Source organism: Anarhichas minor, unplaced genomic scaffold (genome assembly GCF_050575085.1).
Source record: "Anarhichas minor isolate MPS153535 unplaced genomic scaffold, ASM5057508v1 ptg000073l, whole genome shotgun sequence".
Lineage (NCBI taxonomy): Eukaryota > Metazoa > Chordata > Actinopteri > Perciformes > Anarhichadidae > Anarhichas > Anarhichas minor.
In genome coordinates, this window is record NW_027466519.1 from 980,013 (window position 1) to 992,952 (window position 12,940).

Sequence of the window (12,940 nt, forward strand, 5' to 3'; positions counted from 1 at the left end):
TCTTCCGCCCAACAATCCCAGTTCACCTTGGTCAGTTTGAATACACATTTTAACGTGTTTTCAGAGTTTCTTTTACTGTGTGAAAATTGAATGAAAAGCGCTGGGAAACACAAAACAAAAGAAATCTCCCTCTCCCTCTTCTCCTTTTCCCCTTTGTGGGCTTGACTGAACCATCAACCCCTCGCACCCTCTAGGTCCCTAACTTCAATAATGTGACACTGCCACCCAGCGAGCAGGTGACCGCCCAGGAAATAGACAGCTACTTTCGACAGGAGCTCATCTACAAGAGGAATGAGAGGATGGGGAAGAGGGTCAAGGCACTGCTCGAGGAACACCCTGACAAGAGCTTCTTTTTCGCCTTTGGAGCAGGTTGGTGCTAACGATGTACTAGAAATGAATGAAAAGGGATATAGAAACAAAGTATAATATTTCAGTGGTATTAAATGATTGTCTCCAGAGATGCCAGTGTTTCAGGCTAAAATGTCAGACTAAGAAGAAGGTATTTTAGGTCTTTGTTTAGTCTCCGTTCATCAAAGCACTCAATAAGATTACTTTTATCTCTCCAACAAAATGACTTAAATTCCTCTTTTTGTTACGAGGGCACTTCTGCAAAGGACAGCTTAACAAACTGAGCAGCTTAACAAAACTCTTGTAGACAAAGAGAAAACAAGAAAAAAGGGGGACAGAAATCCCGGTTGATCAGAGAGGTGGAACTCACTGATTAGCTTTCTCTCTCTAATCTGCAAGGCTCCTTTCCTATTAAAAATTATATTATTCAATTGTATAAAAAAAAAACACCAACAACACACAAAAACATTTCCACAATCCTTCTTTTCTGTATTGGATGTGACTATTATCTTTCACAATGTTTCCCAAAACATTTGACTCAGCTCAGCGGCTTAGCTGACTTCGCTAAACTAGACTAGACGAAACCATTGATCTACAGCTTTATCAGCTGAGTGTCCAGATGAAACAGTGTCGTGTTGGGTGTTTCTCTCAAGCAGAAGCTCAATAAAACATCCTTTTTATCAGCTCAGGACTGACCAGAAACAGACATCTGGTCTGTTTGAGTGCTTTCACAGAGTTTTAGAAATGTCAGTTCAATTCTTTGAATTCCTCTATAACTATATGCAGCAACCTCACAAGAGCCTGATAAGAGACTTGACTTAAAACAGGGAGTATAAAGGGAGCAGATAACAGCAAAGACGATTCCACAAAGTCGTCTACTGAAGCACGGATGCTTCTTTGTGTGTGTGTGTGTGTGTGTGTGTGTGTGCATAATCATGTTTCTTGGTTGGACAGTCTTTGTTCTGGGGAAATCTATTGGTTTGTTCGACCTTTGGTTGTTTAATCAAAGCATTGTTCTTACCTAATAGACAAGAATAAGAAGACAGGGCTATTTTGCAATTTTTGGTCATTCCAAACATTCAACCCTTTCCACACGAGATAGTGCTTTACATGTAACGTCAAAAATGTAACATCTTCCAAGCACACATAAAAACCAAAAGCCAAAGGTAAGACTTCTTTAAGTGCAGAAGTTCAAAGTAATTATGCACTGAATAGCAGAAGAGAGAATACAAAGGCCGCAAACCTAAAGATACATACGTGCAAATGACATCTGCAGGTAAATGACCATGTCGTTGAAAAAGTAGTTTGAATTATTGTGGCCAGGTTTCTCTAAACTGTATTATGTTTCTAGAAGGGTACGTGCACCAAGAAGTAGACATTCAGTAAGATAGTGCTGCAACTGACAATTACTTTCACAATCGATTATCTTCTCAATCATTCAATAAATACTTTTGTCGATCCGAAAATGTCTACAGGCCAAACCGATGTATTGAACGCTAAATTATAATGTCCATTTTGCAGTCATAGGTTTGTAGTTCATCACACTCACTCATTAATGGCACAATATGGACTTTTAGTTGATGTGTCAATGGAACCTTAAAAGCCTTAAGAAAATGTGTGATATTTTTGCAGTGAAGGGCGCATACACATGGGAAAGAATCTGCTCGCCCCAAATTAGATTTAGCTTGTTATGGGATATGTATGGAGGAGAGGGGATCACATTTTAGTGCGATCAACTTCACAGTCAGATTTTCCTTGTGATGACATCGTCAGAAAACATCCTCCACCAAAGTTTCTTTGGTCATTTAGAAGCAGAGACGCTGCAAAGTTGGAGCAGAGAGAGAGGCCTTCACAGTCTGTTGGTCTCAGAGCTGACAGGAAACAGCTGAGGAAAAGCAGACACACACACACACACACACACACACAAACCCTAACAAGGAGTACATTTCACGACGCGTCCCTGAGGAGGTGCCTTTACAAGGGCTTGGTCTAAAAAGGTGTGTGCCTCTGTGTGTATTTGTGTGTGTCTGTATGTGCGTGTGTGTTTGAATATGTGTGTGAGCCGGTGAGTGAAAGTGATACAGGCAATCAGCCCAGAAGCACTAGTCTTAGACATACGGAGGGCAGGTTGGATCGGCATGTTCAAGGAACGGGATGGGGCACATTAGGGTGCACGCACATGTGCATATGCATGAACACACACACACACACACACACACACACACACACACACACACACACACACACACACACACACAAATGTACACACACACACACACTCCCCAGCCCCCAAGACAGATCGGAGAAAAATATGTCCCTAATTATCCCTGGAGGGGTCACACACACACACACACACACACGCACACACTACAAAGGAGCCCATTATGTCAGCGTACTCAACTTCCATGTTGCAGTCAGGTGTGAGAGCAGTCTTATCAGTGACCATCTCATGTCTCTCTGAATCTTTGCAAAAGGACGTCTTGACAGATTCAGTGATTATTGAGCTTTTTGTATTTTTTTCAGTTAATGATTTACTAAAGTGTCAGTCTGAGGTGTTGCAGTGACCAGAAACGAACATAAAATTGCAATGCTGCAAGCTTTAGGTAAATTATGATTACTTGAAATTCATCCAGACTTCAAACTAAATCGGATTCAGAGGGAAAAAGCCACATATGTATCATACTTATCTTCTCCAGTAATGATCCCATTAGCCTGCAGAGGTTGGCCTGCAGATTCCCGACTGACCTATGTGGAAAATCTTTGAGGGTTTCCATTTTCCCCCATAATAGGTTTTATTGCCACAACAAGTTAACAAAACAGTTTGTACACCATAATTTATTCCCTGTCAACTTGCCTGGTTGGATGCAGATTGCGCTTCATTGAAGGAAACTGTACTTGCAAAGATTTCGTGTTTGTGGAAGCCTCATTCATGTTTGTCAGGATTGATGACACTAAGCATCTGAAAAAAGTACACTGCAACAACTTGTAATCTGATAAGGGAAGCGCTGTAAACATCTTTGCCAGAAAGAGCATCATATAAATGTGATGATGAACCTGCATCATTCATCTTTTTTTTTGTTTTAAATGAATTATCTTTTGCTGCAGTAAAACACAATGCTCCTCTTGTAGATCACCAATCTTGACCTGTAGTTGAATCATATCTTGTCAGAAATGTTATAAAATTGTAATTGAAAGAAGCTGAACCCCACACAAATACGATCATGTAGTATTAGAAGTATAACAGTAGTGAAGAAAAATGGATAAATGTTTGTCTGTGTCTATGGGGAAAGAAATATTTAGTGAATTTATTTTTGTGGAAATTGTTTACGGAGAAAGCATTAATGGTCGACTGTCGCACACTGCCAAACCAGAGCTAACATTTTCTAACCCTAAATGATTTCTCATGTGCTTCCAGCACAACACGCAGCACGCACACAGAGCCATGCACTCATTCTCCCACTGTCTAGTTTTCTATGAGTATCTTAGTGCACTTTGTGGACCATGTCTCAAGTCATCATAAGACAAGAAAGATATATATATATATATGTATATCTATACATTTTCTTGTCATATCATAGAGACATTTAGTAGCGTTTGTTTGTGAGAAACTATTTGAGAGATTTTCCAATTAAAATGAAGTATTCAATTAGTCAGCCAAATCGTAGCCAAACTAGTAATCAGTCCTATACATAACTTCATATTAATTCTAAGATATAGGTTATTTGGTTGTATCCAGACTCACCAGAATGACCAGTTTTGCATCCCAGCCCTCGCTGTTGGAGAAATGTTGTTTTTGCAGCGGTCTGGTCAGAGTGGTGGTCAGAGAGGCAACAGTCAAACAAACAGAAGTGGTCACTGGTCGGCCCAGAGGAACACACACACATCCTTCTATGCCTCTCGCTTCTCTCTCGCTGCACACTTGCTGTCTTTCTTCGCCCACCCACCGTACACTCACTTTCATTTTGGTGTGTCTGTCTAAGTTCTGTCTGCATCTCACACATTTTGCAGACGTCATTTTTAGCTTAATTTCACTGAACATTGAGACAAGAACAAAGAGAAAGAGAGACTGACTGGGAGATGATACGAGCTGCTTACACCAGTGTTGTGTTTATGTAGCGCACGCTCGTGATGACCACCCAGCAGTTTATTTACTATTATGTGGGCGTTGTGAGATTAATAGAATACGAAACATAGCATGTAACACTAAGTTCTTTATACCAGTTTTCCCTGAATAGCCTTCAGCCTCCGTGCTAGATTAAACTAAAAAGGGGTCAGTAGGGTAACAGAACGGTTGCCTCGACTTTTACTGACATCCACACGCAACTATTGTTGAATAAAAAGGCCCTGACAGCAGTTTTGGAATTTGGCAAGCTTTCGGTGCTGGTGGGTTTTTGATAAGCAACAAAGCTTTGCTTGCTGGCTGAAGTAGTATTTATGACAGATGAGACTTGCCAGTTCTTACACTCTGTCAGGAAGCGTTTGAATCTCAGCAGGCCTGCAGTATTTTTGAAGGAGTAACTTAACATAAAGCGCTCTAGTTGTATCCATTGGGGCAGAAATGAAGGTTTTTTTCCAGTGTTCCCATGTATAATGAAACCGCTGCCCGCTCTTACCCTGCTCTGACTTTAGGGTATTGTCATGCCTCACTATACCTTACTGTACTGTAAGTAAATACCTCCTGGAAATTTGTCTCCCCCTCCCTATCTGTTTGTCTGAAATACCACGGCCATCACTCAACGTAAAGGATGATGTTTAAAAAGCGCCATATGTTCAGGCAGGCATATGGAAGCGGTTATTGCTGCGCTCTATAGGTACAGTAACCCAATCCATGTATACAATCTCAACCCATGTTCCCGTATAATCTCTGCCATACCCTGGCACTCTTGACTTTAATAAAATGATATGTTTACTGATGGCTGAGGCCTTCATTTCTGCCGGCTCTTCTTGATTTTTTTTCCCCCCTCCGGGCTGAACTTGAATGCATCAATGTTTCTCAACCCCAAGCTGCTTAGCACATCGCGATTCCCCTCAGACTCCGCTCCAAAACCACAAATTTGAATATTTGTGGTGGTGTAATTGCCAGTGTGGTTGACAGGCTCTGACGGTTACTGTACTTTGACATGTTTGACTCTTTTCACAGACAATTACGGTTCACCTTTGGATCGTTTGCTATTTAGGTTGGTAGGGCCACGCTAAAGTGAATACCCCTCGGTTAGTGAGCTGTTTAGTGTGGTGGGTAGACTGTAATAAATGGAGCTCCGGCTCATGACAGAGCTTGACATGAACTCATAACTCACACAAAGCACCTTGACTTGTCAGTGTGTGGATAGCTGTCGGTACTGGAGCGGGGAAATAGTCACTTAATACTCTACTGCAGTTTAAGAGTCAGCACCGTGTACTGACTGAACCAAATTTACATTTATATATGTGTAATAGTCAAAAATAAATATGACATAACGAGTGTCAACGGTGGTATTTTGTAAGTTATTTCTGGTGCACAGTCACCTTGAGCATCTGATCCTATATGTTTTCTGAGAAAAAAAGAGCAAACAAAGAGACAACAACAGCAGTTTTTCACGTTTTAATTGTTATACTGTCATCACTGGTGACCCATGCCCAGGTGGCACGCAGTGCAGCCAAACTTTGTTTTAAACCCACAGACTTTTATTTTTAAATCTAGTGATCGCAAAGTTTCTAAAGCTCACAAATATGCCATATATGTTGGAAAATGTGTCTAAAAGTTTGCACAAAGCAACTAGAATATTTCCATTGGACTGAATGGTGCAGCCAAAAAACACATGGAGCATAGCCCTCAGTATAAACATCTTATATCTCCAATAAAGAGTTGGAACAAACTGGTGCAGAATATGGAGTACATTATACTGTCAGACAGTTTGGAATAAAATGATTTCAATTTATTTAGCAAGCAGTCATAAGAGAATTTAGACAACATTAAATAGATGTCTATCAAAGCATCTTGTACATAAACCATGCTTTAACTACCCCTGTGTACATAAGATTGTAGGCTCAGAGTTATAGCTGATTGACTGGACATTCCTATTTATATCCCCGGGCTAATTCTCACACATACCTGGCCAGAATCCCTCCACTGTGTTTTCACACTGAGCACTACATCACTGCGGTTGCTGCCCTCTTTTGCTTTTCTTTCTTCCCCAGATGGTGTGAAAGTCAGAAACGTGGTGCTTTTTTTCACAGCACCTCACCCTCATAAACAGCCAGTTTACAACTGTTTGGGGCAGTCGCTGACATGAGTACACACATGTCATACAGCACCATTAAAATCCAGACCAGACCTACCACACACTTTGGGTAGGGAAGTGAGCAGGCAGGGGCGAAACGTCTGCCAAACCTGGATTCAGTCCTGGATTTAAATTTGCGTGACACCTTTTTGCTTAAAAAAAAAAACAGTTGCAGTTTTGAATGTAACATGTTGTAGAATAATTTTTTTACTGGAATAGAGACAAACGTCATAACAGCCAAAAATCAACCGCTGAAGTGGAAGATGAGAAAACAGGGATTTTTTTCAGTGTTCATTCACATTTTTTCAAACCAGCACACCAAGGAAGACTTACTCGACTCAGTCTGCAGAGGCCTGAAGAGCCGTTCGCTCGTTTATTCAATGTGTATCGATATTGAATATGTTGTGTTGTCCAAATTGCACTAAATTCGGCACGGCACTCCTGTGGGTCCCCATGCAATACCGATTGTGAAGTAGATCGGATGAACGTTACTCGAGATATGCTAAGCACATACTCGCAGACAGACAGACAGACAGACAGTAAGTAGCACCTTTCACACACAGTTATTTGTGCTCCCCAACCACCGGGAGATTCAACTCTGCCCCCCCCCCCCACCCCTGCCTCCACACAGTTCATAGATTCACACAGATTCCTTGCTTTAGAGTAAGATAATCTAACAGACTGTATATAAGAAGCAGACAGAGACATTGTGACGTCACCCATTGGTTTGGGAACTGCAGTTTTGAAGCCTTGAGTTCTGCGATTTATCCGTCACCATCTTGGATTATGGCTGACGCCATCTTGGCTTTTTGCAGCCAGAAAAATGAAAGTTACCATATTTGTAATGCGGAGGAGTGACGTAGAGACGCCGTATACGGCTCTGGTCGACCTTTAAGCCCGCTCTAAAGCATATTCCGCTTTATGGTCTTTTTTACTATAAATGGGATTTTACTGGGTTTTTACTGGATAATCCTCAAGATTTCAATGGGGATAAAGAAGTCAGTCAATAATCAGTGTTTCGCCAGTTAAATGCCTTTAATGCAAACTAGTAAACAAATGTTTGGTTTGCATTAGCAGCAATTTAACTTGATACGACTGTGGGAGAGTTGAGATAGAATTACAACGGTCGTGCCGGATTGCATCATGTATGCATTGTTTCCTAGGAATCACTCCTGCAAGTAAATAAATAGATATTACAAACATATTCTGATCTATATCTTGATATTACATGTAGCTCATATTACATATTACTCAGTTCATTTACTAAAACTAAAATCCAATCAGTGACAGTACAATTCTTCATCTTTTATGGGACGTGAAACACTTAACAACTGACCACGTGTCCCTGTTTTTCTAGTCCGTCTGTATAGAGCTTCCTCTTGATCTTCTTCCTCTTCAGAGGTGAAATATTATCTTACATATTTACAATCCTAAATACATCCCATACAACGGTGAAACACATTTTACCAGTGCGATGTTAACATGTCAGCAGCATCTGCAACGTATCATGTGGTACATCTCTGTCTGTTCTTAAATTGAAGGATAAACCTGTCAGCCGCTCTGAAAAACTAACTGGCTGTTAAGCTGCGGAGTGAAAGGCACCTAAACACATACATTTTGTTGCACTCATCGGTTCAAAGGCCTCCATCTCTGCACTTGAAAGACATATTTCATACAGCCCACACTTCTCTCCCAGTCACAGCAGGGAAACCTTGTCACAACAGCTTGTTTTGATTTATTGAAAGAGTCGAACTCCTCACCCCTGACCCCATTCAAACTCAGCAGTATTTCCGTATACACCTGGACCTGGCTCTTAACAGGCCTTGCCCAGGGCCACAAATACCTCACTTCTATATGAAAGGAAAAGGGTAAGGACAATTATATACGTAACTAGCAAGCAGCAGTGCATCTATTGATGATTCAGAGTGGGAATTGTTATGCAGGCCATGTCCCTTTTCGTTTTTGGAGGTAAAACATAACACACTGCCCAGAGGGGATGAAGATATGAAGAGACAGAGGAAAACATGACTTGTGTGATTAGTGGCTTCCACTCTCTCCCTCTCTCCCTGGAGTTATCGAATAATGTTTTGTTTCATTGGGGTGGAGAGTTTTCTGGTTCGCTCTATGAATATGCACGGCTTATGTGCATCGTCACACAAGCAGTGTGAATGCATGCAGGATTCTGGGATGCCAAAGAGCATATATAAATACAACTTTTATATATCTTATAAGGGTTAGGGTTAGGGCAAAAATAGAGCTTTGTGTAATTGTGTGATGCCACGTTGATGCAGCAATAGCAATATAATCGTCTGCATTCAACACTAACAGGCTCAGTTTTATTTTCAATTACCGTCGTAGGTTTTATAACTTCATTTTACAAAAATAAAGGTCTGGAGCAAATGAGAGAGTGTAATTAAAGAAATATGATTTTCCGTTTTTTGTTCAGGCTGTTTCAGATGATGTAGTTGGCACAGATGTAAAAGTTGTCCATGCTTCACTGTGAAGTATTTGCAGGGAGGCAAGAGACTTTTTGGACAGCTAAGCTCACTCTCACTGTGTTATCCAGACTATAGTTAGCTAGTAAGTGAGGGATAGAGGACAGAATGATTTGGGAGGAAATGGGATGAACGGAGGTTTGGTAATTGACAAAGAGAGACACATGTTTCTGTCATAGTAACTAAATCTGCCAGGAAAGGAGGATAAAAAGAAGAAAAAAAGACTTAAACAGTGACATAGGGGGAGATCGGGTAAGATAACACAGCCAGAAACAGAGCCTTTGGATCTGCTCTTAGTTATAATCTAGACATAGATCACAGATGATCTGCAGGCCTCATTTGACATCAACAAGATCTCTGGCAGATTACTCAAATTAAATAGGCACAAAATTGCCCCATAAGCCACGTGTTTTCGATGGAAGCTCTGTGAGGAAAACATCTGACAAAAACTACGATGTGGAATGCTTTTTAAAGAGTGAGCTTGCATCCGACTCCCCATTGGTATTTTCTTTCTGTACTGAGATAAATGAAAGGCTGAGCAGAGACTCGCAGCAGGAAGCGAGGCTGGCCCGGGATCATGTGTTATAAGTGGAGGCCGCAAAATGCAAACTGAAGGAATACTGTTTTGGAAGGTTGGGACGAGCAAAAGAAACACGTTTGAGGAAAAGAAACACTGTTCTGTCTCAGAACTCCTGCTGGTTGAACGAGCTGAAAGATTGCGATCAAACCTCCAGCGCATAACAGTCTGCGATTGATTTAGATATAACACAGCCGGTTGTGTTGCTTGGTAGAAACCGTTCTCAATTTCCTAGATAAATTCACTTCGGATTAATTCAAAACTTGTTGGTGCTGTTTTAGACTAATGGTTTTACTGATGCCAATCTAGTCCTTTTGAACCCACAATGCATCCTTCAACTCTGCAGTGTGTGAAGCCTCATTCAGTCAGTCTGGTCCATCACAGGGCTTCACAACTTTGTTTTGGGCTTGTAACCCCTCTTTCTACTGATCACAAATTGCATTATGTGTGGTGGCCATTGCAACCAAAGACTGAGATCATTCTATTTGAGCATAACGGTGTACAATTATCCAGTACTTCGTGAGCAAAATGCAAAGATTAGAAAAAATGATCCGAAAATAAATTACATTTTGTGCTGCAAAAATTGTCTTTCTGCTTTCCTATCCTGTTAACCATCTCACAACCCCTCAGAATAGTTCAACATATCTATCAGAACAATACACCTGTTGTATTCCAAATGTAGATTTCTCTGTGGTAATGTCAAACTGAAGAAGAAGAATTGTCTAATTTTTCACAGATACTTTGTTGATACCAAAAAGTTAATCTAACATGCTCTACTGACACAGGCAGAAACAAAGTAGACTTGCACTTGAAAAAATGTACTCGAAGTGAAGAGAATTCAAACACTCAAAGGACTTTTCCTGAATTGGATCTGATCAGTGGTGCAAAGTACATTTACACAAGTACTGTATACTTAAGCACAATTGTGAAGAGTTTTACTTTTATAAAACTTTAGATTCATACTCATTGTGCTTTTTACATCACTACATTTATGTTACACCTACAGTTAGTATGAAAAAAGGCGATTTTGTACGGCACTTCAGAGTCAATATAAAAAACTCAGCCGACCTGAGGTCAGGTGGGCAGGTACCCCCCCCCCCCCTTAAACTGCTTTTAAAATCTCTTTTCTTTTATCATACGGATATTCTCTGAGACAGTATTTCTAGGTGAAAAGGAGACATTCAGTTGCAGGGACATTCAGAGCTAGCAGTGCTCTGGTTTAAGAACTGCTCACTTTTACTGAATTTTCTAACTTTGATCACTGTTTCATATGGCCACAGTGAATGAGCTGGTGTGTGCTCAAGCGCCATAATTTCTTGGCAGAAAGAGCAAAACTGAGGCGAGTGTAGAGACTATTGCAGTCTGACAGATGTAAACCCTAACACGGCTCCAGAGTGCTGTGTGCCACCACAAATTTTGAATGTGAGTTTATTTAAAAAACAACCTCACACCACAGGCCTCTTATGTGCTCTGTTTCTCATTTATTTTAGCATAAATTCAAAGCTGAAGTTGCTCAGCACGATCTCAAGAGAACTTGTGCAGACAATTTTTCCTCTTTTTACCCTGACGATAAACACGGCGAAACATAATTCATGTAAAAAGACTAAGTGACTAAAATGTGGGCATGTTTAATAATCCGTATCTTTAATTTCCACAAGTGAACATAAAGCTGCGGCAAATTATACATTTGTTCTTTGCAATTTTACTCATGAAGATTTCTTTGTAAGCTAAACAAACCACCTCTCCCATCATTCTGGGCACATCCCCCAAATACTACCCATAATACATTTAACTTAGATGCTTTTTTAACAGAACATCAGTCATCAACATTTGTCTGCGGCGGGGACATTGGTTCCAGAAACATTGAGATGATTCTACTTAATAATAACGCATTTGCCCAGATAAACAAGGTGTCCTGATATGTGATAACTACAGATGAGGTGGAGGTGAAGAAAGCAACGACTCACATTTCCTCTGCTACAACAACATCTACTGTATGTTTAAAGTTAATGATTTAGGACTTTTAGAGGTGAGAAGTTCTGACTCTTTTTTTAAAAAGAAATGTACTTTTTTGTATCTCTTCAAAGGTCATTTTCTAGACCCTGTCTCCATGGTTCTGCTTTGGAAATGGTTGGAAAACCTGCATGCCAAACTAAGATATCACTTCAAGCAGCCCCGGCTCCACTCCTGTTTTGTATAGCAGACTTTACATGGGCACTGTGTCAAGATACAGTCTACACAGTCTCAATAGAGAGGTGTTTAAGCCCTGAACCGAAGGCAGGATGCTCTTATCCTCAGCCATCACAGTCTGGCATCTGACGACTTAACATTCCTGTGTTGTTTTGCATGCCTTTTCTCTTTGTCTCTATTCCTGTTCTTCTTCTTCTTTCCATGTTAAATTCAACCATTGGCATCAGCCCTCATTCCCTTTGTCTCTGCTTCTGTCTGTCTTGAACCGTTTGGTTTTTTGTCTGAGTCCCGATGTTGTTTTTGCGTCAACTTGTTTTTCGTCTTCCCTCCATCTCTCTTTCAACAGCCTGTGTCTGTTTACGAAATAGAGATCGTATCAATTTGACAATAAAGGAATGACCTATTGAATTCAGCCTGTTTCTGAACTGTGCGTCTCACTATGGCTGAGAGAAACCCAAAGAGAAATGTTTTGGTGGTGTTTGAGGTGTTTGCATTCTTTGGCTTGACTTAAGAAAGGCTTATTTCACGGAACAGAGTGTGTTTGTGCTCTCTGCTTGCTGTTTTGGGTCTTTTCAAAGTCATACAACCATATCACCGCTGTGTTCACAGCTTTCTCATATCGCCGGTATCTTACACTCAGGAAGTCATAACAGATTATCAAATGCATTTCATTTTGGCAATTTATGAGGTATAATAGCAGCAGTTGACATAAAATACAAACCGTCACTTACACTAAATCACATTTTCTTTTAAATGGTATCAATGAAACCTCCAGTATCAAAAATTAAGATGGATATGCACGAACAAATATTAATAAATCCCATAAAAATATGATTTAACCCTAAGGAGTAATCTCTGAATACACTGACTATGTTTTTATTTCTAGTAACATAACTTTATTTATATATATTGTATAGAGACAAGCTGAGCAAAGCAGTTGATAGTGCTGATGTGGGCTTTCTCGTAGTGTCTACATTTATTTCTGTAGACCACAAAAACGTTTTTTTAAAGGAAATCTAAAAACATAATTGTTAATTTATTCAGTGAATTAGAATGGCACAGATAGACTT

At 40.3% G+C, this 12,940-nt stretch overlaps 1 protein-coding gene across 1 annotated transcript in view; it reads left to right on the plus strand.

Annotated features, from left to right (window-relative positions):
- Window positions 1–12,940, plus strand: part of trabd2a (TraB domain containing 2A) — a 52,028-nt gene that overhangs the window by 24,434 nt on the left and 14,654 nt on the right. Inside the window, exon 4 of the mRNA XM_076079872.1 lies at window positions 195–369. Within this exon, the coding sequence (XP_075935987.1) occupies window positions 195–369 (175 nt within the window). The remainder of the gene's footprint in view (window positions 1–194; window positions 370–12,940) is intronic.